The sequence below is a fragment of the Neolamprologus multifasciatus genome, chromosome 3 (genome assembly GCF_963576455.1).
Source record: "Neolamprologus multifasciatus chromosome 3, fNeoMul1.2, whole genome shotgun sequence".
Classification (NCBI taxonomy): domain Eukaryota; kingdom Metazoa; phylum Chordata; class Actinopteri; order Cichliformes; family Cichlidae; genus Neolamprologus; species Neolamprologus multifasciatus.
In genome coordinates, this window is record NC_140441.1 from 1,321,972 (window position 1) to 1,348,185 (window position 26,214).

The following is a 26,214-nucleotide window of genomic DNA, read 5'->3' on the forward strand; positions in this document are numbered from 1 at the left end:
TAAAACAGGAAATCCAGAACACGAACAGGACACAGAATACCAAAATCAGAATAACTAGAACAGAGGAAAATAATCATAAAACACAAAACGCTGGGTCAACGGCCCAGCACCATGACAATATACTCCATGTGTCCTTACACTTACTGTGTCATTACTCATGTCAGAATTGTCCTCATATGATTCACTTTTTATACAGTAAAACAACGCGCTGTAATGCTCTCCTGACAGGGTTTTGTAGGCAGACTCAGGCGCAGACCAGGAGACCTTTGCAAAAGCTGACAGTGCGTTTATTTACAGTGATTTCACCAGGTGATAATATATACAAAGTGTTTGGGAGAGGGGTCCATGGCTCCAGGGTCCGAGGGGGAGGGGAAGGGTCCGAAAACACACTCCACTCTCTCAGCAACGATCCCATTCCTTTGCCTCCAACGCTCCTCTCGCTCACTCGCTCACTCAACGATACAGGGATGGGTCCAGGGAAGATCTACAAACACAGAAAAATCCATTTAGTACAAGGTCGCACGAAGACTAACAGTCTCAGACTTCCTGATCACAGAATAACCGACGCTGGTGGCTCAACGTTCCAGCAACGAGCAGCCAAAGAATCTGCTCTCAGCTCATTTTGAGTTATGAAGCGAACAGCATATTTATATCTGACATTCGCACATTTTTTCTGTTCAAATTCTGGGCCTTGTTTAGGTCTTCCAGCCATGGCCCAACATTTATAAGCTACACAAGCTTCATCAAGGTACATGGATACATGTTCTTTCCAGGTCTAATGTTGGGTTTCTTAGGCTTATATTGTTTATCAAACAGTGTAGCACATTCATACAGAGCAGTCACTATATCATCATACATGGAGCAGAGTTCATGTTTATGCACAGCATTCTTACAGTTTACATCCTTGCACAAAACAGCTTCTTTGGGCAAAGAAATGTTGTTCAGATGTATATCGGTATTACTGTGATAAGCTAAGACGTCCCCTTCACTAAATGCTGACCAGTCTAATTTTACACTGGTAGCAATATTAGCAATATTATTCCCAGTTGTTGCAGGCATTTGTCCCACATTCACAGTAAAACCAAAAGGTATATGGTCTGACACAGTTACCTCACACCTAATAGTCATGTTTGCTAAAGCTGCATGTCCCTCAGCTGTACAGATACAGTGGTCCAGCCATGATGTACTATGCCAGGCTTCACTTATGTATGTATAGCTATCTGCAGGCAATAACACTTTGGTAGACATGATAGGATTGTTAACTTTACAAAAGTGGGCTAAGTGGTTAGCAAACTGAGAACTGGTGTCTGTGAGATCAGCATTAAAATCACCCAAAACATATATGCTGTAAGTATCATTATCTTGAATAAATGCATTAATAAAAGCCAGCCTACTGAGGTATTCCTCCTCATTTTGACAAGATTTATAGGCAGTATAAATATTAAGAATAATAAAACTACTATTGTTCTGTGTATATTGTATACCAATACACCAGTCTACATCCAGTCTAATGGGCTTTATCACTGGGTCTGTTTTTTTTTTTTGTCCTAAAGAAACTGTTGGACATTATGGACAATGCTGGGCATCGTCTGCACACGGCCATAAACAAACAGAGGAGTCTGTTCAGTGACAGGTTGCTTCTCTCAAAGTCAAGAACCAACCGACTCAAAACCTCCTTTGTCCCACACGCCATCAAACTGTTTAACTCCTCTCTGGAGGGGAAACAGGAGGACAAAGGAGGGCGGGAACAACTAAGCTGTAGTGCACTTTTCACTGTGCAATTTTTTTTCTATATTCAGCGGTGCAATAGACTCAAAATAGTTGAAATGTGCAATTCCCTGGTTATTCCTATTGTTGGATTTATATTTTATTATTGTCATTTGTATTGGGAAATATTTAGCCATATATGCTTAGAGGTGTATAATCAATTGTGTAGTGATAGGATGTGTGATCCTTAGGAGTCTGCAAAGACTGTGTGCATTCCAGAGTGCTCTTTCATTCACACCCACATCCTGGGAGCATGGGAGAGGTCGTACCTTCTTTTATTGTTTTATGGTAGGATAAACGTAGGGCCAGCAGATTTTGGGAAGTCATTTATGGGGTCACAGCTTCACCCCACACACACACACACACATACACAGACGGTACTCTTTGTTCACATGTATATCTATATGAGATATCCTATGTTAATGAACCTATGCATATTCATGTAACCTCAATAAAGAGCAGTGTTACGAGGAAGCAGACGAGAGCAACTGGGGTCAAGCGAAGGAACGGCGCTTGTCGTGGTTTTATCTAATCTAATGTTGGAGAGCATCTAAATTCTCCCTGCTGTCCTCCACGGTGTTGGGAAGGATTATGCAGATGTATTTAGGTGCCTATCAGGTTTTTTGGTCTAATCTAGGTGTTAAAACATGTTCAATTCTGAGCTAACATTCACTTTTTCCTCCAAGACTCTGGAGTCTAATGCCACCTCTCTGCTCACACTCAGCTCCCTCATAACTGTTCTAACTTTCATGTGATTTTGTAATGACTGCAGGCCCCTCAGTGTGACTGTCACAAACATCTGCTTATCTGTTTGCTCATATTCACACAGAGAAAGACGCTCCTCACCTGTGCAGGTACACAAGGTGGTGGAGCCTCTGACCTTTACTGACCTCTGACCTCCTGTTGCAGGTGTGTGTTTGCTGCTGCTGTCTGCACCGACTGGTTCTGCAGGTGAGGAGATGGAAGTGAAAACAATCAGTGAGACTCCAACAAGAACACAAACAGATTTACTGTGTGTGTGTGTGTGTGTGTGTGTGTGTGTGTGTGTGTGTGTGTGTGTCCTCCAGTGTCTCTGTCTGTTGGTCCAAACCTTCAGCAGGTCTTCAGAGGATCTTTAGTGGATCTGAGTTGTGTTGATGATGGACAGACAGCTGATGGATGGACAGTGAAGAGGACCAGAGGAGGACTCACTGAGGACTGTGGGGCAGATGCAGCCTTTGGGAGGCTTCCTGGTTCCTACTGTGTTGTGGATGTTTCTGCTCCCAGTGAAACCTTCTGGTGTGAGGACTCCTCTAGACAGAAGAGTGACAACGTCTCCTTCAGTGTCCAATCAGACACTAGAGGTGAGACGTTCCAGCTGTGTCTCTGTCTCTGTGTGACTCTGCTCTCATTAACTCTGTTTGTCTCTGATGGTCAGATAAAAGTGTCATCCTGGAGATCCCTGCACTTCCTGTGAGGACAGGAAGTAATGTCACTCTGCGCTGCAGAAAGAGGAATGGTGACATGGTCGCAGCTTATTTCTACATCAAAGGAAGTTCTGTTGGTCATAAACGAGAGCACATCATCACTAACATCCAGCAGGCTGATGAAGGTCTCTACTGTTCTACTGATCAGGGTGGACAGTCTCCTCAGAGCTCTCTGAGGGTCAGAGGTCAGAACACTGACATCACTTCCTGTTTAAAAAATGATGTAACAATGTGACCTGATAATAAACTGACTGAACCATCTTCATCATCTCTCCTCCAGATCCTCCCAAAATCATCCATCTTCCTCCTCCTCACTGTCCTTCTCCTCCTCACTGTCCTCCTCCTCCTCACTGTCCTCCTCCTCCAAGCACCTCCACAAACTTTGTTCCTCCTGTAAAATCTCCTTTTACTTGTCCTCCCTCTCCTCCTCCTCCTCCTCCTCCCTCTCTCGTGGTCCCAGTTGTAGCAGGTCTGGTCTCTGGGCTTCTCCTGGTTCTAGTTCTGGGTTTGGTTCTGTTCCTCTGCTGGAAACTTAAAGGTATGAAAGCTCTCACTCACCTGATATGAACAGTTGTAATCTGATTACTACAGTTATTAGCCATAGGGTGTTTAGACTCACCCATGAATTAAGTTTCCCATTGGACCTTCTGAAATAAATAATTAATTTTACTTCATTTCATACGAGCATTTATATGTTCAGCTGAAAACAGATCTGGTCAGACAGACATTTGTTTAATTTTCTGTGTTTTGTGTTGTTTTATTTTAATCATGTCAGTTTGTGTGATCTGTTTTTAATACATTTGTAAATAACATTGTTTATAGAAAATAAAATAAATTTTTCTTACATGATGCAAAATGATGAGGAGAAAGAGGAACAACTAAACAGGAGTTCTGTTCCTCTAAAAAGAAACAAGTTAAACATACCAAAGGTATCTTTCTATTATCTGGAATCACTTATCCCAACATTGCTGATCATAATAAGCAGTCACACAAAGCTGGTTATCAGCTCGCTAAGTTAGCTTGGGGTTTAACCTACAAATTCACAGGAAAGGGGCGGGGCTTGAGAATCTGATTAATCAAAAAGGGGCATTTCATGGATCACATGATTGTTTTTCAAAATAAAATGATCCCTATAGGGGTCACTTATAAGAGAGAAATTATCAGATAGTGATCAAAAATATAGAATAGAATAGAATAGAATAGCATTTAATTGTCATTGTAAAAATAGAAAAAATAAACAAAAGAAATAAATACTAGAGTGATATATACAAAAACAAAGAAAGGCACACAATGGAGGACAGTTTAAAAGGACTTGGTCTGAATAGGGTCCATGCATGAGTGGCCTGAGTGATGAGGGTTAGTCAGACCACGGCTCAGATAGGTGGGTGGGCAGGAGTGGGGGGATAACAGTCTGAACTGCCCAGGGTAAGAAGCTGTTAGTGAGTCTGGAGGTGTGAAGTGCTGTATGTAAAGAACATAATAATATTAACCAGAAAAATGTCACATTCTTATAAAGTCAACTGAGATCAAAGGTGCAGAAACTGGTTAAACTGGTGATGTGTGACAGAGCTGCAAAATAAAGATCTGAACAGCAGTGAATGTCTGAGCTCAGTACTGCTGCTGTTTGTTTCTAAGCAACAGCTTCACATTGAACCTGTAAAACTTTAAACTGGATCCTAAGAATCTGTAGCTATGCCCAAATTTAGGGGTAGCATCCTTAAGATAACGCATTTTTAGTCAATTACGTTACAGCAATGTGACGAAGGCTGTCCAAATTTGAAGGCTGCTCCAAATGTGCCCAACAAATGTGTCCTCCTTTTCCCCAGATTTGAAGGATTGGTTGGGTGTATCCTTCGTGCCCCACAATATCCCATAATTCATAGCGCGGCCAGGAAATTCCAGTTTCCAACAATAGCCGCAGCTACTTCATTTTAATGTAACTGTTATTACTCTTTCTGGGTCACAAAATAAACTTTTAAGATATTTTCAGGCGAGAATGTATTTGTGTCAACTTCAAATATCTGCTTGGTTTATTAAGATATCACATATTTGCAATAGTGCTCCGAAGTTTTCAAAGACGCCTGTTACCCACCAGCTCGATACCTAGCCAGGGTGAGACGAGCGGACTGTGGTGTTATGGAGGTCACAACTGTGAAGAACCTGCAGAGAAGTGTCTGAGATGGATCATCTGCCTCTGCTGTGAGTCTCCTTCATATTACTTCCAATCTTCTCTTTAAACATTTCTCCAAAATTATTACCTCTGTATCCCAAAAGGTTGATTCTGTTCATCTGGATGTAAGGTTTTCAGGGGGAGAAATGTTTCATCAGTCATGGTCTCTGATCAAAGCCCGTTGATCAATAACCATTAATACCATTCACAGAGACTTGGGGAATGGCTGCAATCGCAGCATTGTAAGATGGCGAAAGATGTACCCTTAGGCCCCTCCTCGATTCAGAGATGGTCTTTCCCTTTTCACGTAAATGGCCTCCTTGACTCCACGCTCAAACCAGCGTTCCTCCCTGTCCATGATGTGAACATCCTCATCTTTGAAAGACTGTCCACTGGCCTGTAGGTGTAAACAGACTGCAGAGTCCTGGTCGGACGAGGTAGCTCTTCTGTGTTGTGCCATCCTCTTATTCAGAGGATGTTTGGTTTCTGCAATGTATTCAATTCAATTCAATTTTATTCATATAGCGCCAAATTACAACAACAGTCGCCTCAAGGCACTTTATATTGTAAGGTAGACCCTACAATAATAGATACAGAGAAAAACCCAACAATCATATGACCCTCTATGAGCAGCACTTTGGCAAAAGTGGGAAGGAAAAACATCCTTTTAACAGGTTGAAACCTCCGGCAGAACCAGGCTCAGGGAGGGGCGGGGCCATCTGCTGCGACCGGTTGGGGTGAGAGAAGGAAGACAGGATAAAGACAATGTATAAATACTGGCATTCCTCCTGGCACTTAACAGTGTACACTGTATTACTCTGTTTGTGTCGGGGGACCCGATCCTTTGGGTGGATCAGTTTTTGGCTACTAGATACTAGAGATGGCACGATACCACTTTTTTTGTCAGATACAATATCATAAATTTGGATATCTGCCGATACCGATATGAAACCGATATATAGTGTATCTTATAATCAATAAAACTTCATTTCACACAATAAGGTCAATTATGGAGTTCCACAGGGTTCGGTGCTAGGACCAATTCTGTTTACATTATACATGCTTCCCCTAGGCAGCATCATTAGAAGACATAGCATACATTTACACTGCTATGCAGATGACACACAGCTCTATCTATCCATGAAGCCGGGTAACACACACCAATTAGTTATTAGTAATGCTGTGAGGAACCTTGGAGCCATTTTTGACCAGGACATGTCGTTCAACGCACATATTAAACAAATATTTAAGACTGCTTTCTTCCATCTGCGCAACATCTCTAAAGTTAGAAATATCCTGTCTCAGAGTGACGCTGAAAAACTAGTTCATGCATTTATTACTTCCAGGCTGGACTACTGTAATTCATTATTATCAGGAAGTCCTAAAAACTCGCTGAAAAGCCTTCAGCTGATCCAAAATGCTGCAGCAAGAGTCCTGACAGGGACTAGAAAGAGAGCAGATTTCTCCTGTTTTGGCTTCCCTTCATTGGCTTCCTGTTAAATGCAGAATTGAATTCAAAATCCTGCTCCTCACATACAAGGTCTTAAATCATCAGGCCCCATCTTATCTTAATGACCTTGTAGTACCATATCACCCTATTAGAGCACTTCGCTCTCGCTCTGCAGGCCTACTTGTTGTTCCTAGAGTATTTAAAAGTAGAATGGGAGGGAGAGCCTTCAGTTTTCAGGCCCCTCTTCTGTGGAACCAGCTTCCACTTTGGATTCAGGAGACAGACACTATCTCTACTTTCAAGATTAGGCTTAAAACTTTGCTTTTTGCTAAAGCATATAGTTAGGGCTGGACCAGGTGACCCTGAATCCTCCCTTAGTTATGCTGCAATAGACGTAGGCTGCCGGGGATTCCCATGATGCATTGAGTTTTTCCTTTCCCGACACAAACAGAGTAATATAGTGTACACTGTTAAGTGCCAGGAGGAATGGCAGTATTTATACATTGTCTTTATCCTGTTTTCCTTCTCTCACCCAAACCAATCACAGCAGATGGCCCCGCCCCTCCCTGAGCCTGGTTCTGCCGGAGGTTTCTTCCTGTTAAAAGGGAGTTTTTCTTTCCCACTGTCGCCAAAGTGCTGCTCATGGGGGGTCAAATGATTGTTGGATTTTTCTCTGTACCTATGAAGCGCCTTGAGGCGACATTTGTTGTGATTTGGCGCTATATAAATAAAATTGAATTGAATTGAATTTTGTATAAGTTCATACTCATGTTTTACTACAAAGTACTACTAGTGACACATACAGGATTGTTACGGGTTTTTGCTTAGGCAGTGGTTGCCCTTCTTGTAATGTTCTTATTCCTCTATGAATAAAACATCATGAATGGCACATTGTTTAGCTAGCTGTTTATTTTCTCTTGCGCTCACTCACTCCTTCTTTGTGTTATTGATTTCTGAGTGCCCCCCTGTGGGTAGCTTCCTCACTAGCAACTATTATTACACTTCTCTCCTGGATCACTGGAGCTTTCTTTAGGTGCATTTGCCGCTTTGACAAATGATCAACATTCAATGATTTTTGATCAGTGGTCTTTGGTCAGTCGTTGTTACACAATGGTGATGATAATTTGCATATTAATGATGATAAACTGACCTTCCAGCCCATTGTTCCTTTAGTGGTGCAATTTCAGTTATTATGCAGATGTACTGAATATGAGGGAAACCTGCAGTTAGTTGAGACTGAAGGAGTCACTTGGATGAGTGACGAAACGTTTCTCCCACTGAAAACGTCAGGATGAAAAGAATCAACTTTTTGGCATTTACTTACCTGGATGATTGAGCATGCATCAAGATATTATCTGTGTTTCCACCACTGGATGGCGCTGTGAATTATTGTGGGAACAGCAACCAATCACTGCAGTCTGAATGCTTCTCTTTGGTCATGTGACCATTTGATCTCTGATCAGTGTGTTCTTCAGTTTCAGGCCTGTTTCTGCTGACTGCTGCAGGTGAGCTGATGTTCCTACACCTGTCTGTCCTCATGATGACCTCTGACCTTTAGTGACCCTCAGTGACCTCTGTCCTCCTGTTACAGGTGTGTGTGTGCTGCTGCTGTCTGCTCTGACTGTTTCTGCAGGTGAGTTAAAGGTAAAAACAAACAGGAAGTGAAGTATGAATGAAGGAATTAAGCTAAAGTGTTCCTGAGAGGAGGAACCAATGGGAGCACTCCATTAGGCTTGGACCTTCTCCAGGTGTTTGCTCTGTTTGCATTCACAGAGTTAACAGGAGCTCCTGAGCTGTTCAAGTGTTGTCAAGTGACCTTTGTCATGGTCTTTGTGACCCAGCCTCGTCAGCTTCTTCTACATCATTAGGGATGCATTCTAACTGTGTGACCTGCAAGGGTCTGTGTAGGAGACATAATCAGACCTGTACTGAGGAAGAGAAAACAATATGATTCAAAGTGATGGTCCAGCTAAGACTTCATGAAAACATTGACATAATAAATAAAGTGCAGCAGATCATGGGAATGTTTATCATGGCTTGATTTTCCATTTCACGATATATTAACACCTCAACAATGACCCCTGTTAGGGGTTCAATATTGAGGCCGAGAGTAAAAACAACCATGGTCCAGAAGAGCTTGGTCAAACAATTGATTTTAATGACCACACGCGTGGGAGATGAACACTGTGCAGAATCAGTGTTGATCTGTCAAACAATACTCAAACCAAAGGTTTTATAGGGTTGGGGTAATACAACGCCCCTTCATGCATTAAGCAGATACAACACATGCATACGTCAAATCAAAACCACAATGACTTTTAACATAATTTGAAAAGAACATTGTCTTCGTCTCCACGGCAGGTGCATCCTGTCACTCGTCCTGCCCGCGCTTATCTTCTGGAACATCAAGCTCAGTTCTGCAACAAACTGTCACGTATGCAGGCACAACATGCAGTTACAGCAAAATAAGTCTGAACTCTTCACCTACAAAATGAGTTTACTACTGTGTGTGTATGTGATGGCCTCCGTTGCACTTTGTTTCACCTCACCAGCTAAAACCTGTAACCTTTCCACCAGACAGAAGGCCACACGTACACCACTGAAACTATATGTGTAATATACTGAGTAAATGTTTTAAGCAAGAACCACTACTAAAAGCTTAATAAAAGAATATAAAAGCATAAAAGATAATAATAAACAACCTGGTTATTCAAATAGCATCATCCAAACAGCTCCTCACAATTACTTACACTTACAATCTGCTCTTAGTTTCGCTTTTGCAAAAGCACGCTCTGCAAAAGCATGTAATTTCCTGTCAAGACTTTTAGGCCCAGATTATATTCAGAGGTGAGCCTTTCATATAATGCAATGTAATCTGCCTATAAACATTTAAGATTATAAGAAGCATTCAAAAGCATTTAGGATTATAAATTCAACTCAACAGTTTAAAGTGTTTATAACTGCACCTGTAATAAAGGCTAAATTGGGTGCCAATATGTTTAAACATCTAAATGCAATATCACTATTAATTATTAATGCAATGGTAATATGGACAATAGCAGTAAAATCATTTCTCTAATCCCAATACCCCCTATGAACAAGCACTTTGGTGACAGTGGGAAGGAAAAACTCCCTTTTAACAGGAAGAAACCTCCAGCAGAACCAGGCTCAGGGAGGAGAAGAAGGCAGGATTTGTTTTTCACTGTTAGAGTAAATTGTGTGTCACAGAGTTTGTAATTCACATCGTGTGACTCATTTAAATACTGTTGTCCTCAAAGTAAAACCCTTATGAACAGGGTTAAGGTTAATTCTGCCCTAACCCTATGTCACCCTTTTTAACTGAGCAGTCCAAAATCAGTCGAATCCACAGTAATCTGTCATACAAAGTCAAGGAAAAAAAACAATATTTGAGAATCTACTCTTGTTGGGTTCAGTTAGGATCGTAAGGAGACTGGCAGTGGTAACTCAACTTAAAGAAGGAATATCCCTCCACTCAGAATGAGACACTGACAACAACTTAAAGGGAGAAAAGTGATTTGAGTGTATTCAACATTTAAATGGTCCAAAACATAGACATGAACAAAACATTTAAATCATTTCAAACATGTAAATCTCAACAATGTACAATATATCACTTAAAGTGTCCATAAATGTTTTAGGTAGGCTGTCCATTTCAGTTCAGTGCACTTAGTATTAAGGGTTCTTAGTAAGTGTTAATTGTCTTTAGTCACTGGTTTGCTTTTTGATGCATCAGTTTTTTTGTGTTAAGTGGAATCAGATCTGACCCAAAAAGGAAAAAAGTAACAACATAAAGCGTCCTGAGATCTCAGAAAAAACGTTAATCAAAAAAAAAATCGTTGCATCCTACCACCCTCCAAGTGAACAGGTGGCCTTCAGATTGAGAACGTCCTTTCTAGGCACCTCCAGTGGCATCCAGTCCTTAGACGGCACCGCTCAGTCCTTGCAGCAGATTTCTACCACATAAAAAAAAACCAGCCTGCACACAACGTGCAGTGCAATCACTTCACTTGTAAATTAAAACATGAGTTTCTCTAGTGTTATCCCTTTTTTCCTCACACATCACACATCTATACAGTTCTTATTGGCCAATAACAATTTATCAACGACAAAAATACATTTCACTGCAAATCATGAAGCATGAAAAGTGTCTCCGTGGTGTGTTAGCTAAAACTTCACATGTAAGCGCATTAGCCCAGGGAGCACATGTGGCTACGCTAGCATACTTTCCACAGGCTAACACAGCTAAGCAATCGTTAGCAGGTTCTAAGACAAACATCACATTTCTGACAAGCATAGTATCCTGACTGGTTTTACGCTCAGAAACTGGACTATGAATCACAACTTAAACTGCAACTGTGAGACTCACCAGGATATTCTTCAAAGAAAACATTAATTCCATAGCGCAACACGTTACAGGACTGAATCTCCACACAGCTTTGCGCATCTAGCTCCGTGCAGTAGTGATGGGTCGTTCGCGAACGAAATGGCTCTTAGAGCCGGTTCTTTGAAGTGAACGACGCGAGCCATGAGGTGGTTTTTTTTTTCTTTCTCTCACCCTCTCTCTCGCCCTTTTTCCGCTAAACTCCGCACGCACGGCCTGTACTTTGCGCTGGGCAGAGGGGGGAGGGGCGTTAGTTACAATCGCAGCAGCACAGGAACAGAGCCAGAGAGAAAGAGAGCGAGAGACAACAACGTCACATTAGAAAGGTATAGTAATCATCCACTGTTTTCAGTTGCAGATGATAAAGGATTCAGAAATCATGCAGGCCCATATGACAGAGAATGTGCATCTTCTTTTTGTTTTAATATTTTAATTTATATTTAATTGTGTTGTGGTTTGCAGTGTTTTGTGTTGTTTCACGTTAAATTTGTTTAAAAGGAAAAAGCTGAAAATTTAAATAGTTAAAAGTTTAAAATGTAAATAGTTGTTTTTTGTATTATATGATTTATTTATTACATTTTATGTGGAGTGAATAAATAAAGTATATTTATGGTGGCCCTTAGAGACAAAGCACGTACAAACTCCAAAACACGTAAAAACTCAGAAGCACGTATAAACGACAACAGAAGTGCTCCAGGATGCTGGGCGCAGTGTTGAGCTTTTGTTACCTAGTGGCTACACAAGCTAGCAAGTACCATCGACCGGATTGGTGTGTGGTAGTAACAGGTAAATTATTATTTTTTTTAATTATTTGAATAAATATGAGTGCTTGTCTATAAATACACAAACAATACACACATGCTTTCAATTGTGTAATTTAAGTGATCTAGGTAGCTCTGTTTTGGAAGTTCAGTTAACGTTAGAAATGTGTTTTGGAGTTTGTACGTGCTTTTTGGAGTTTGTATAAGCTTTAGAGTTTGTACGTGCTTTGTCTCTAGGGGCCATATATAAACATATATAAATAAAACCACTTTTTTTTACATTAGTAATTCCTTTTGTGCATAAATTTATATTATTGTTAATAATAAATTAATTAAAGCAACAAAACAACCTGAAGAGCCGGTTCGGAGCCGAAAGAGCCGGTTCTCTAAAAAGAGCCGGAAATCCCATCACTACCGTGCAGGCGGATGCAGTGAAAGAAAGTCACCACGCACGCGCTATGGTGCATTCACGGTACATGGGAAAACTCAGCACTTAACAAAACAGTAACACTTCAAATTAGAATAAAAATAGAATACAATTGGCAATAAAATAACCATGGGTTACACCTGTCTGGCCAAAAATCCTCCTGTCAGTCACAAACTGAGTCTGAGCCTCTTCAGGAATAATTATAAGTATCCCATCCATTCAGTCACTTCCGCTTATCCTTTTCAGGGTCGCAGGGGGCGCTGGAGCCTATCCCAGCTGTCACTGGGAGCCAGTCTGTCGCAGGGCTAACACACAGAGACAGACTACTATTCGCACTAACATTCACTCACAGATTCACACCTGTGGGCAATTCAGATTTTTCAATTAACCTATCCCTACTAACAAATCTTTTTAGAACTGCATTTTGTTAACTGTTGTCTGTTTTGTTTTATACTTTGTTATCCTTGTGTGAAGATATTTGTGATCTTTTATCTAGAAAGATGCTATAAAAATAAAGTTTTACTTACTTACTTACTAACTGCATGTTTTTGGACTGTGGGAGGAAGCCGGAGTACTCGAGGAGAACACGAAATTCCACCATCAGGCCCGGGTCTTTCTGTGTGGAGTTTGCATGTTCTCCCCATGTCTGCGTGAAGTCTCCCTGGGTACTCTGGCTAATTATAAGTAATATTATCAATAATATTTAACTAGAGTTCTGACAGTCTAACCTCCACCTTCACCACCTGCAGGTTTGGATCAGATCTGACCCACAAACATGTACACCTGAGGGTCAAAGGTCAGAGCTGTAGATAACAGGCTCAGTGTGGTTAAGGACAGGTTAGCTATATGTGTACTGTATGCAGTACTTGGAGTACAAGAACACTGCCTAACTCCTCCTCTGTGCCCTCTTTTAGGTCCTCCTCCTCTTCCCTGTGAGTCTGTGCTCAGACTCGTCTGCCATCTAGTGGTCTTCTGTCCGTACTTCATCTCCACTGGTCTGCTGCTGTCCATCTGCTGGAGCAGGAAGACAGCGAACAAACCAGCCGTCTCCATAGAGATGAGCCAGCGTGACAGAGGAGGCCAGGGACTGGATAAAGATGGTGATGATGTCACTGCCGATGTCACCACTGAGCATGCCTTCTGAGCTGTAGAGTGTTTGTGTTGAAGCTTTGAAGCTGTGTTTGCTTTGACGTGCCTGAGAGTGTTCAGCTGCTAAGGGTGGAGCACCTGTAATGACTCCACCCTCTGTTGGCTGTGGGACCAATGAAATGTCTCAGAGGTCTTTCTGATGCTTTTACCTAGTTGTAGAGGAGAGGATTCTCCTCAGTCTGGATTTGTAGCCTGCATGTTTCTACCTTCTGATCCTGAATCAGTTTTTGTCTCTTTTCCTGCTTCGTGTGTTTCTTGGCTGATGACGAACTTTGGTGGTGATGTCTGATTTTCAGCCTGCAGCTCCTCTCCACCCTCTCCACCCATTCATATTCATCCTTTCCTGTGATCTGGGTCCATTTCTTCAAAATTATAATCTGGATAAAAGTTTTGGTACATTTCTTTCCTTCCATGGATCATTTAATCAAGATCACTTTTGGCTGTGTTAATAAAAGAAACAGCTAGGCTCCCTAACCCTAACCCTTATCTTTGGGGAGCCATACAGTCTGCACTCTGCCTGACTGATGCATCTGCAGAGATATTTAAATTAAATTAGAGCAAAACCTGAACTAATATTCAGATTGTACATCTTAAACTTGAGTTCTGCAGAGCCGAGAGCATTAAAGAGTCTCAAAACTCATGCTTTATTGAATGAAAAGAACTCAAACATAATGAAACTTAAAATTACCTGAAAGTTTTTGAATGTTAATCAGCGGTCCCCAAACCCCGGGCCATGGACCAGTACCGAGCCGTGAGTCGTTTGGTACCGGGCCGCCAGAGTTGAGGCTCAGGTGTGAAATTTATGGTTTTCAGGATTTTCATCCTTAACTCAGTTTCCCCGGGTATTTTCCCGTGTGTTATGAATAAATTATCTTTTCCTCTCTTTTTTTTGTATCAGTACTCGTTTTATTTAAATTATTTTAATTACGCACACCCCACTTTGCAGTTTTTTATTTGTAAGAAATGTTTGGAATCATGTCTGATTTTCATTCCACTTCTCACGTGTTCACCACTTTGTGTTGGTCTTTCACGTGGAATTCCAATAACATTGATTCATGTTTGTGGCTGTAATGTGACAAAATGTGGGAAAGTTCAAGGTGCTGTTGTATGTTTTTGTCATCGATCTGATTGTGAAATAAAGCATATGCAGTGAGAAAGCAACTCCCGGAGTCATTCCTGCCTTAAAGCTGCAACATATAAAAGAGCTGCAATTGAGGCAGGCCTCCTCTTTACTGGGAAAACAAGATGGCCACCACAGAGGTAACCTGCAGAACACTTTGTTACATTAGTGCTTCCCAACAGTGACAAAATGTGGAAAAGTTCAAGGGGGCCGAATACTTTTGCAAACCACTGTATGTACTTGTTACATGTCTGAGGAGTCAGACAGCCTCTTACTTTGTGTCTGAGGGTCCAGGCTCATCTCTGAAGTAAGGAGGGGAGTCTCTGGACCAGTCACTCTGCAGAGACGCACAGCTGGATGGTGGAATGGCTGATCGCTCCTGGTTTTTCTCCAGTTTACTCATCTTCACTCAGTTATCCTCAACACAGTAGCTTGCAGAGCTCAGGTGAACCTGCTGGAACCTGCAGGGACATTTATGGAGTGTTGAACGCCTTCACTGTGGTCTGGAAAAAACCTGGACATTATCTTACAATCACCTCTGAGAGCAGAATGCAGACACTTCCTGTTTAAGAACATGTATGGATTAAATAAAGACATTTAAGGGTGACTGTGGTGTGAAAGAAACAGCTGAAACATCCGATTAACCTTTGAAAACAAGAGCACATCCCCACCAGAGCTGAGTCAATGACGAAGCCTAGTCCCAGTCTGTGTACAAACCTTTGTCCATCAAACACAGGCCTACTGCTCTAACCTAGCAAGAAGGCTCTTATTCCTTATACTTATACCTTATACCTTACTTATAATCAATAAAAAACATTAAACTTTTTCTCCTGGAAAACCAAAGGAATTACACATCCTAACCATGTCATCCAAAATGAAACTTTTTTTCAGCCTTCATCATTTATCCCTGATCTTTGGCACTGACAAAGTTTCTTCAGTACTTAAAAACTTAAAATGGATAATATTATCAATGGAAAGGAAGGAAAACCCAGATAAACCTAACTCTCCCAAACACAGTTCAAAAACTGCTGAATCTCACCAGCTAAAGAAAATCCAGAGTAAAGTATGAAGCAACTCCATTCTTACAAATACTGAATACAGGAACCAGCTGTGTAATGATAACTGTATTACAACTACAAGTATGAACTTGTAGCTCATACACTATAAATTATCCATAGAATACACTGCACATACTCAGTCCACACACACACACAGACTCACTCTCTCACTACACACACTCAGTACACAAAGTCACATCGCGCTTGTATTATTTTCCTACCTGCTCTGTCTTGTCTGTAAGGTTCCTAATCAAACCTATCCGGCTCTATTCTGTATGCTGCACACTTCATAATAATAATAATAATAAAGAAGCGTTTCTACATAATGTTTACTGAGATTCTCTGTTACTTCTACTATCTGAGGGATCTTGTATGACACATGTATTTTATCAGTGGATAACTGTGAGATTTCTGTCTGACCCACTGAAACGTTTACCTGCCTGTTCTCACTCCTCCAGTGCTGACGTCACTGTGATGACGGAGTCCGACTGGCTGATTGCAAGAACTGAAGCGGGAGCTGTTAGAACTGTGTCCAGTACAAGCATGAAACAGGAAGTGTTGAATGAACCCAGGTGACAGGTGCGTCACAGGTTAGTGTGGCTGGCACTGACATCCAGTCTGAGTGCAGGTAACAGGAAGTGTGTGTGTAGTTGTGCTGACCACCCTCACAGAGAGGTGTGTGTGACGAAGAGCAACAACATAAGGAAATAACGAACACGGATCAGTGCAGACACCTGCCTCGTGCTTCAGTGCTGTAGAGTCACCTGATGAGGTCACGTGAGCTTTCTAAGTCTAAAACTAAGTGTTAAAAACGACACGCACAGAGATCAGATTTAAAGATTAAACATCGACCTGTCTGGAAACTGTAAAGAGTAGAAAGTACAGATATTTTTAGGGAATAGCAGTAAAAAGTTGGAAAAACAAATGCTCAGTACAGACAGTAGTAAACTCTATTGAAGTACAGTATTTGTACTTCGTTACTGCCCACCTGTGGAGTAGAGCCAGATTACTAAAACACTTTGTTCTTTGATTTTATACAGAAGCTTCCTGTGTCTCTCTGAGACTACATAAAGTTTATTCAAAGTAACTGACATCAGTTAGCTCCACTCACCTGTGTGGAGCTGCTCCTTTCTGGAGAGCTCAGCCAAGAGCGCCTGGCTGCAGCCACTGTGTGCCCCTTCTCAGCTCAGTGACTCAGCATGTCCTTTTGACTTCCTGCTGACGTGTTGGCCTCTATCGCCCCCCTGTGGTTCAGTGTGGTAAACCAGCCTGACTGAACAGCCCATGTTTGTTGTTGTATGATGATGTTTCTTGACTTTTGTGAACAGGATAAGATGCATTTCTATTTTCTCGTGTTTCAGTCAGAGAGGCTGATGGGGTTCGCACGTGTGCAGAGGACGGAGGGAGGATACAGTCATGAAAGAGTTTAGGGTCTTGCTTTTTAGGATTTCTGTTCAAACATTCAAGTTTCAAGTTTTATTGTAATGTACAGATAAACAGTGTAGCAACATTTGCCCATCATGAAATCATTTGGCTTGTGCTCCTAGGCTTTACATGAATATATAGAAAGTGTGCAGTTGTATTTAAGAAGAAATAATAAATATAAAATAAAAAAAGTAATAAAATACTAAAGTATTAAATATTAAGACAATTTAGGACAATCATTGTTATTTACGGTTTTTGCAAAAACTTGTGCAGTGAGGATTTAAAGTGGTTAAAATGACGGTGTGGAGTCTAGTAGTGAGTTTTTAATGCTGTGTGCAGTTCAAAACCCGTGTGGCTTGTAGGTAGAAACTATCCCTGTGTGCAGGTCTGGATGCTCATGAACCGCCTGCCAGATGGCAGGAGTGTGAAAAGTCTGGCTGGGATCAGAGAGGTGGGATCAGTCCTGGTGATGCGCTGTGCTGATCTCACCGCCCTCTGCTGTACCAGGTGGTGATGCAGCCGGTCAGAAACTTACAATGGTGCATCGGTAGAAGTTTGTAAGTATTCTGGAGTTTGTGCCGAATCTTCTGAGGTGCCTCAGGAAGAAGAGCTGCTGTCTTGCTGGTTTTGTTTCCATTGTTAACTCTGTGTGCAGAGTTCCCCCTCTCTCTCTCACACACACATAAGAAACCTCTCTCTTCATGAGCAGTTATTTTAGCTAATCTGATCTCTTTCTCGTTCTTCTAATGGGATGGTTGATAAAAATGATTTATAAAATAGCTTTTTTTTTGGTAAATCACAATGGCCCAAAATGTACGTCAGTCATTGCCCGGTACACCAGATGGCCAACCCAGCCTTGAACCAAGTAAAGCTGCTGACAGGAGAAGAAGAGCTGCAAACAGTAAATTCTCAGACAGGGCTGGCTCGCAGACGCCCTCTGCTGATTATTGCATAAACTCATGTTTGTGTCTCATTGTTTCTCAGACACACCTAATGATGGAATGTAACATGTTCATCTTTACTGTGTTTATTTTGCTGCTTTTAACCCTCAGGTCCTCCTTTAAAAAAAATCACACTAGCTACCCTAAGAATACAAAACGGTCCCGCCCCAAAAAGTGCTATAAAAAAGTTATATATTAATATTTTTTTCCACTTTAAACAAGTCAGTCTTTTAAAACTACATCTGCCCAAAATATTCTGTTTTAATGATATTTATATTATATTTTAGGGGGATTTAACCCTGTAAATCCCAGTATCTTTACATGAACGCACTGTTTTTTTAGCTGAACCCCCCACAAAATAAAAAACGTAAATAGTTTTTATAAACTATTTCAAGTAATATTTGATTGTTATTATAATCAGGCCTTTACATGGGTAAAAGATTGGCACCAACATTCATTTTGATCCATCATTATTTTTTCTGCAGGGGCACATTTAAAACGTGGAATTTTGATGCATGCTTTAAATGTGTAAACATGGCGCCAACTGCTGAACAAATAATAAATAGACAAATTTAGGGCAGTCCAAGATGAAATCTTAATGTGCAGTAATGCATTAGTTTATGTTATAATAAAAATAAATAAAAAATTAAAAAATAGCATTTTTAATGGCTATGAATGGGGCAGAAAACTGCCATTAGGGTAATAAGTGTGAGGGTTTTCTCTTTTTTTTTTTTTGCTGCTTAACCATTTTAAGCTAGTTTAAGAAACTCAGACCAAAGTTTTAAAATTTGTAACAAATTAATATCCTTTGGCAAATTTGGCTATATTCCATTCAATACAGTGGAAATGGCTTGAGATTAAAAAGCAAGTGGCAGAAAATGGTCACAGGGATACATAGGTTTTTGGGTTTGTGTGTGGTTTCTGTTCCTGTATGTTCAGCTTTTACTTTAAATGATTGTGTCCTGTTATATCTGAGCAGTAGGGTTCACCAGCAGCTGAATATGAGCATCTGAATGCAGCACTTTCAAAAACAGGAAGGTTTCAGGTGAGTTTTATTCATAAGGTGATAAAAAGCTTCACATTTCTTTAATTTCTTTAATTTAAAATCAGACAAAGACCCATACAGGGAAGACTTCAACATTAGATTAGAAAGGACAATGGGTTATTATAACATTACATAGCAAAGTGATCATGTGACATGACGGTTTAATCATGTGACACCAACAGAGCTGAAGTTTGAACTTTGACCTCAGTGTTATTGGTGTCTGTCAATAGAATAGAGTAGTCAGTATAAGCTTTTAGTGATATAAGTTTATTGATGATAGAATACTGCATGATGACCTTTTTCTTGTTTAGAACTGATTGTTCTTTATGAAACGTGTTTTGATATTTGTATCTGAATCTTTCTACAGCGATAGTAAGAAGTTGAACAAGCAGTTCTGACCTTGCACACACACACACACACACACACACACACACACACACATACACACACAATCACATACGCACATGCTCATGTCACTGAACGAATGTATTCATTTCTCTTGTATAAATAAAGAAAGCAGACGGTGACAGAGCACAAGTCCGTGAGTGTCTCTTACGTGTAGGAGCGCTCTGTCACTTGTCCTCGCGAGTAAAGACAACTGCAGTGTTTGTGTTTTCTAACTCAAGTGTCTCAGCTGAAGAATTGCGGGGTGATTTTAAGAAATCCCCTGTCATTTAAATTGGTCCTTCGAGCTTAGCGATGGAAACAACAGACACGTTTCTGTGAGGTCTGACTGCTGTATCCTGACGTCGTGGGAAGCCAGCACCGAAGTCTGTCGACAACCCTCTCCAGGTAGAGGTGAAAGACATGGGACGTGAAATTTGGGTCCAGGCCGGTGCTTTAATTCCACAACGCTGGGATTCAGCCAGACAACCTGACAACCAGCAAAGGACGACTGAGGGTGAGAAAACACTGTTTGGTCTTAAACCGCTGGAAAGGTTTAGGAGAATGCGGGTTAGAAGTAGCCGGAATTACTTCGTAAAATGCGCAAAACGGGTGGAAGTAGCTGCAATTACTTCATAAAACACGTGAAATAGGTTGAGTTCGCCGAAAGGAACTCTGTTTAGATTGGTTCTAGAGGTAGCCGTGAAATACCTCGTGACAAATTAGATGTCTATCTGTGTGTATGTATATTAAATAATATAATATAAAATAAGAGAGTGTGGATAGAGGACGTGAAGACGGCTTTGCAGCTGCTGGGGGTGAGTAGCTGTGTGTGTCACAGAACTTTGCATGCCCATAAAAGGCAACTGCCTGACTGTGTGAAGTATGCACCAAGAGAGAGAGAGAGAGTAAAATCTAGGCAGATAAAGCGAATGGATGTTTTCAGAAAAGAAATAATAAGTGAATGTTTTCAGAAAAGAAATAATAAGTGAATGTTTTCAGAAAAGAAATAATAAGTGAATGTTTTCAGAAAAGAAATAATAAGTGAATGTTTTAGTCTCTTAATACAGGTGGATTTCTCTCAACCTGGAGACCTGAGTACAGCGGCAAAAGGATAGATTAACAAAATTGGGACGACAGACAGGCCAAGCTCTGGCTCAAAATTTTACAGCTTGATCTCTCACTTTGTCCCCACCCTGAAAAGAAGCTTAAAGGACATCTTCTCCTCCAGTTATCGGTTACCATCACTGGAAATTTTCAGGCAAGTTTTTGGCTGAATTGTTGTTAGCACCATGTGTCCCTGAATCTCACAAGCAAGCTCTAATTCCTGGCTGAAGACATGGAATGCTGTTATTTAAAGTGGGAAATCAAAATTTTGGAAACAAAATAAAAATACACACACAACCAGAGAAATGTATGAGAAACGCACGTGCTAGAGAAATGCCTTGTTTGAGAAAAAAGTTAAAATAACCCACCCACAAACGCACACACACGCAATGAAGAAACAGCTTACACTCATGAACACGTGAAGATTTTCCAGCAAGGTTAAAGCAGCGAAACGTAACATACACCTGTTGTCAAATGATAAAGTTTATCCACTACTAACAAATAAACTCTCTGGGTTGCAGGACAACAACTTAACTTCAAAAAGAAAGACACTGGTATGACCAACCAGTGATGAAACAACAAATATAGTGGTTAAAAGAGTCAAATTGCGACATGTTTTCCTCTGATTGATTAATACAAGTGATTATTGAATGAAATAAAATTCCTTTTTTGAATTATTAAACATGATCTTAAGAATTTTAACATGTACCTGTGTTGTCCTGTCAACTTGGTGGGTTATGACTTGATTATATAGTGAGAAAAAAGAAAAAAAGGGGGGAGAAGGCTGACACAGGGCCTGGCCCCTCTCTGAATAACACAGCCAAAACAACATCATTTTCCTGTTCGTCTGTTTTTGTTTTGTTTTTGTTTTTTCTCTTTATGCTTGATTACAGGCTGCTTTGTCGGCCCGGAAAGCCGAGGCTGACCTGGACTCCTGCTCTCCAGGATGCAGCAGTCTGTGCTCCACCTTTCTCCTCCACACCTGCAGGTGGAGAACATGGATGCATGAATCTCTACAGAGTTCTTTGAATATTATCCGTCTCATCAGTTTTCAGTGAACAAAACTGCTCACAGAGCCAAAATAAGCAGTTTGTATCCAACATAACTCAGCTGGACTCTGATGCTCCGTATAACAGCCACACATGAGTCTGGATTCACTCAAAGCATTGAACAAACTTTATTGTAAATGAAGCTTTTGGACATTTATTCTCTGATATTTGCTCTTCAGCTCGAGTCTCCAACAGTGGGAACATTTCCTGATTCAACTTTTCTTCTGTTCAAATCAAACTCCATGAGAATCAAAGTGTGAATCAGAGTCCTGATGATCAGATTCTATAGAAACATGGAGACTGTAGAGGATTTACACTCAATATGTTCATTTGTTCCCTTCAAGAAAAATCAATCATTCATCAAATTAAATCAGTCGTTGATCAGTTTGATTGACAGGACAGATGATCAGAGGTGCAGAGTTTTTACCTCCATCATTCATATAGGGACAGAAGTATGGGTGGAGTTTGTGAGTGAAGGAGCAGCCAATAAAGGAGTAGATCAGAGCTGCAGCACCTACATCATAAAAGGAGACCAGACCCTCCTCATAATCCACAAACACCCCCACCTTCTCAGGACCAGGATGAAGACAGAGACGGACTGGAGGACCAGCATTAGCTTCGTACTCATTTCCATTTCTCAGCCACACAGTCCAGAAACCATTTTGAGGACTCTCTGTGATTTGTCCCTTCCTGTTGATCGACTCTGTGGCCACTCCTAAATCCCAGTCAGTCTTTCCTTTAACCTGAACCTCAAAGTAAAATCTGCCTGAAGAGAAACTCTGCTCTCCTAAAACACAAACACACTGAGAAAATCTCTCTGGGTTTTCTGGAAGTTTCTTCCACACATCACTATGATACACTTGTTTTCCATCATCAGACAGGATGAGATTAGGATGAGCTGTATCAGGATCCAGAGTCACATCCACCTCATGCTGCTGGACCCTCTTCAGCTCAGCCTCAAACAGCTTCTTCTTCATGGGTTTCCAGACTGTCTCCTCCAGCTGAGCCACAGCTCTCCCCACAGTCCCCTCATATGATGGTGGATGAACTCTGACCTCTGTCCAGTCCTTGCTGGGTGGAGCAGCTTTCAGGGAGGAGAAGCTTTGGAGGAGGTGGAGGTGGTCTTCAGAGCGTGAGAGCTGGTCCACCTCAGAGCTTCTCTCCATCAGCTCAGAGATTTCCTGTTCCAGATCTTTGATGAGACCTTCAGCCTGTTTCTCTGTAGCTTCCTGTTTGTCTTCGATCTCCTTCATGAGCTCCTTCAGGCGTCTCTCAACAGACTCCATCAGAGCCGTGAGGACCTGAACACCTTCTGCTTTCTGTCTGTCTGCAGCATCTTTACTCATCTTCACCGACTCTGTGATCTCCTGAATCTTCAGTCGTCTCTTCTGGATCATCTGCTGAATCTCAGCCTCTGTCTTCTCCAGCTCTGCCTTCTTTCCTTCATATTCTTCTCTCAGAGGAACAAACTTGTGGTTCTTGTGGTCTAAAACAGGGCAGAGAATGCAGACACATGTCTGGTCGGTCTTACAGAACAGCTGCAGAAGGTTATCGTGCTTCGTGCACATCCTGCCTTCCAGGTTCTCCACAGCATCAACCAGCTGATGTCTTTTCAGGCCTTTCACTGTCAGATGAGGCTCCAGGTGAGTCTGACAGTAGGAGGTCAGACACACCAGGCAGGACTTCAGGGCCTTCAGTCTGGTTCCAGTGCAGACGTCACAGGGAACTTCCCCTGGTTTGGCAGCTTGTTGCTCTGAGCTGCTGCTGCTGGCTTTCTGCTGAGCTTCACGTCTGAACTGAGCAACCATCTCAGAGATGAAGGTGTTGACCCTCAGCTGAGGTCTAGTGTAGAAAGTCTCTTTACACATGGGACACTGACAGCTCACATTCATGTCCCAGTGCTGACTGATGCAGGTTTTGCAGAAGTTGTGTCCACATGGTGTAGTGACTGGATCAGTGAACACATCCAGACAGATGGAGCACAGAAACTGATCTTCAGATCGCAGATTGCTGGCAGCAGACATGTCTGCACTCTGAGGGAGAAAGAAAAGAGACATTTGATTCAAAATTCACTTAAATAATGAGATTCATGTTTCCACACAAAGTTATAAAGTGCAGCATCGACTGTTTTCTGAATGATTTAGGAACATCTGTGACTCTTACAGGATACACTAAGTCAGATAATCTTTGTAAAATGTTTGAATGACTTGTTGAAGTACTGACCAAAATCTACTGGTTTACAGTATCAAAGGCTTTATATCAATAAAGAATAAATAGGTGTTTTCACGTCTGTAATCCTTATGATCAATCAGATCCAGAATCAATCTAATAGGAACAGGAAGTGATGAATAAATCACTCCAATAACATCCAAGATGGCGCCACGATGGGCAGCCTGTTTCCTCAGCTCCCAGCTTTTCCTTTCCTTTATGTTTTTTCTTGTGCTTTAAGCTTTTTTTACCCGACACTCTTGGTCGTGTTTTATTTGTTGTGCAACGGGACATGGACCCACAAATTTTCGTGAGAGTAGTAGCATGTCTTCTACTCTTTTTGGGACTTTTTACCACCACTTCTGGAGAATCTGTAAGCCAAGCCATTGTTTACAGTAGGAAGCAGCTGCTAGCACTGGGCAACAGGAAAGTACTCCCACAGGAGTGACCCAAGATTCCGAAGGAATTACGACGTTGGAGGAGGGGATGCAGGGCTGGAGTGAAGTACCAGGAAAGAAGAACACGGTACAAACCAAGCATTCCATCCATTCTCATGGGTAATGTAAGATCTTTACCCAACAAGATGGAAGAGCTAATTGCGCTAACCAGACTGCAGTGGGAGTACAAGCAGAGCAGCCTCCTCCTGTTCACTGAGACATGGCTCACGGACCACACACCGGACTCTGTCATAACTCTGGATGGCTTTCAACTGGTTAGAGCAGACCGGAGTGCAATGGAGAGTGGTAAGAGGAGAGGTGGGGGACTAGCAATGATTGTCAATGAGAGATGGTGTAACCCGGGGCACATCACTGTGAAGAAACAGAGCTGTACCAAAGACATTGAACTGTTGGCAGTTAGCGTCCGGCCATACCACCTGGCCAGGGGATTTTCACACGTTATTGTGCTGACTGTTTACATCCCACCCTCGGCCGACGCTACAGCAGCCTGTGAGTACATTCACTCCACTGTCTCTCACCTACAGATGGCACATCCGCAGTCCCTCATTATTATTTCTGGGGACTTCAATCATGCCTCACTATCTGTCACTCTCCCTAACTTCTCCCAGTACGTTGACTGCCATACAAGGGACAGCAAAACCCTGGATCTATTGATTGCCAACACAAAGCAGGCTTACAGTGCATCACCCCTCCTCCCGCTTGGCCACTCAGACCACAACCTGGTCCTTCTCCACCCCACCTACACTCCTATGGTGAAGAGGAACCCCCCACGAAGAAGGTGATAAGGGTGTGGTCTAAGGAATGCACTGAGGCCCTAAGAGACTGTTTTAAATGCACAGACTGGCAGGAACTCTGCAAGCCTCCCGGTGAGGACATCGACGCCCTCACCCACTGCATCACGGACTACATTAATTTCTGTGTTGAGAACTCTGTGCCTACCAAGAAGATACAGTGTTTCTCAAACAATAAACCGTGGGTCACCCCAGAACTGAAGGCCCTGCTGAACAAGAAGAAGAAGAAGCTTTCTGGTCGGGAGACAAGAAGGAACTTAAGATAGTCCAAAAGGATCTTAAATACAAGATCCGAGAAGGCAAGGAGTGCTTCAGTAGGAAGATGGAAAACCAACTGCAACAGAAAACGTCAGAGAAGTCTGGAGGAACATGAAAAAAATCTCTGGACACTTCCCGGACAATGGAGGAGCCACAGTGTCTGCTGGCCGGGGGTGGGCTAACGACTTGAATCTGTTTTTTAACAGATTTGACAATGGCCCACTTATCACCTCTCCCACCCCCCAGGTTCCATTAACCCCCCTCCAGTTGCCCCCCCCTCCCCCCCCGGATGTGTGAGGATCATGTTTTTTGACTTCTCCAGTGCTTTCAACACCATCCACTGAGAGGGAAGCTGGAGGGAGCCGGAGTAGGCCAACAGCTGACTGCATGGACCATCGACTACCTTACCAACAGACCACAGTATGTGAGGCTCCATGACTGTGTGTCCGAGGTGGTAATCTGCAGCACGGGGGCACCACAGGGCACGGTTCTCTCACCCTTCCTGTTCAGCCTTTACATTTCAGACTTCTGTTATAATTCGGACAATTGCCATCTACAGAAGTTCTCAGATGATACAGCCATCATTGGATGCATATCAGACGGGAATGATCAGGAATACAGGGGGGTCATCAGTGACTTTGTTGGCTGGTGTGAGACCAACGTACTCCAAATCAACGCCGGCAAGACAAAGGAGATGATCATAGACTTCAGGAGGAAGTCACCCCCTACAACACCGGTGAACATCCAAGGGAAAGACATTGAGATAGTGGACTCTTAT

At 42.0% G+C, this 26,214-nt stretch overlaps 1 protein-coding gene, 1 long non-coding RNA gene and 1 pseudogene across 3 annotated transcripts; 1 reads left to right on the top strand and 2 right to left on the bottom strand.

Moving 5' to 3' along the window:
* Positions 1-145: 145 nt before the first annotated feature.
* On the bottom strand, positions 146-17,028 carry LOC146520973 (uncharacterized). 2 transcript variants are annotated; one of them, XR_014873225.1, is made up of 3 exons: positions 16,882-16,989; positions 14,988-15,173; positions 146-484 (listed from the first exon to the last, which is right to left on the bottom strand). It is a non-coding gene; the product is annotated as an uncharacterized LOC146520973 (long non-coding RNA). The 2 variants fall into 2 exon arrangements; XR_014873224.1 differs by lacking the exon at positions 146-484 and having other exon boundaries at positions 14,247-15,173; positions 16,882-17,028.
* LOC146520974 (uncharacterized) lies at positions 1,182-13,980 on the top strand. Its single transcript, XM_085146545.1, has 9 exons — positions 1,182-1,206; positions 2,677-2,718; positions 2,835-3,110; positions 3,185-3,418; positions 3,514-3,771; positions 5,292-5,432; positions 8,329-8,358; positions 8,445-8,486; positions 13,358-13,980. The coding sequence occupies exons 1-9, from the start codon at positions 1,182-1,184 to the stop codon at positions 13,585-13,587; spliced, it is 1,278 nt and encodes a 425-aa protein (XP_085002671.1). The 3' UTR covers positions 13,588-13,980.
* Positions 17,029-21,825: 4,797 nt separating the features above from the next.
* On the bottom strand, positions 21,826-23,774 carry LOC146520975 (E3 ubiquitin-protein ligase TRIM21-like; annotated as a pseudogene).
* Between the last annotated feature and the right edge of the window lie 2,440 nt (positions 23,775-26,214).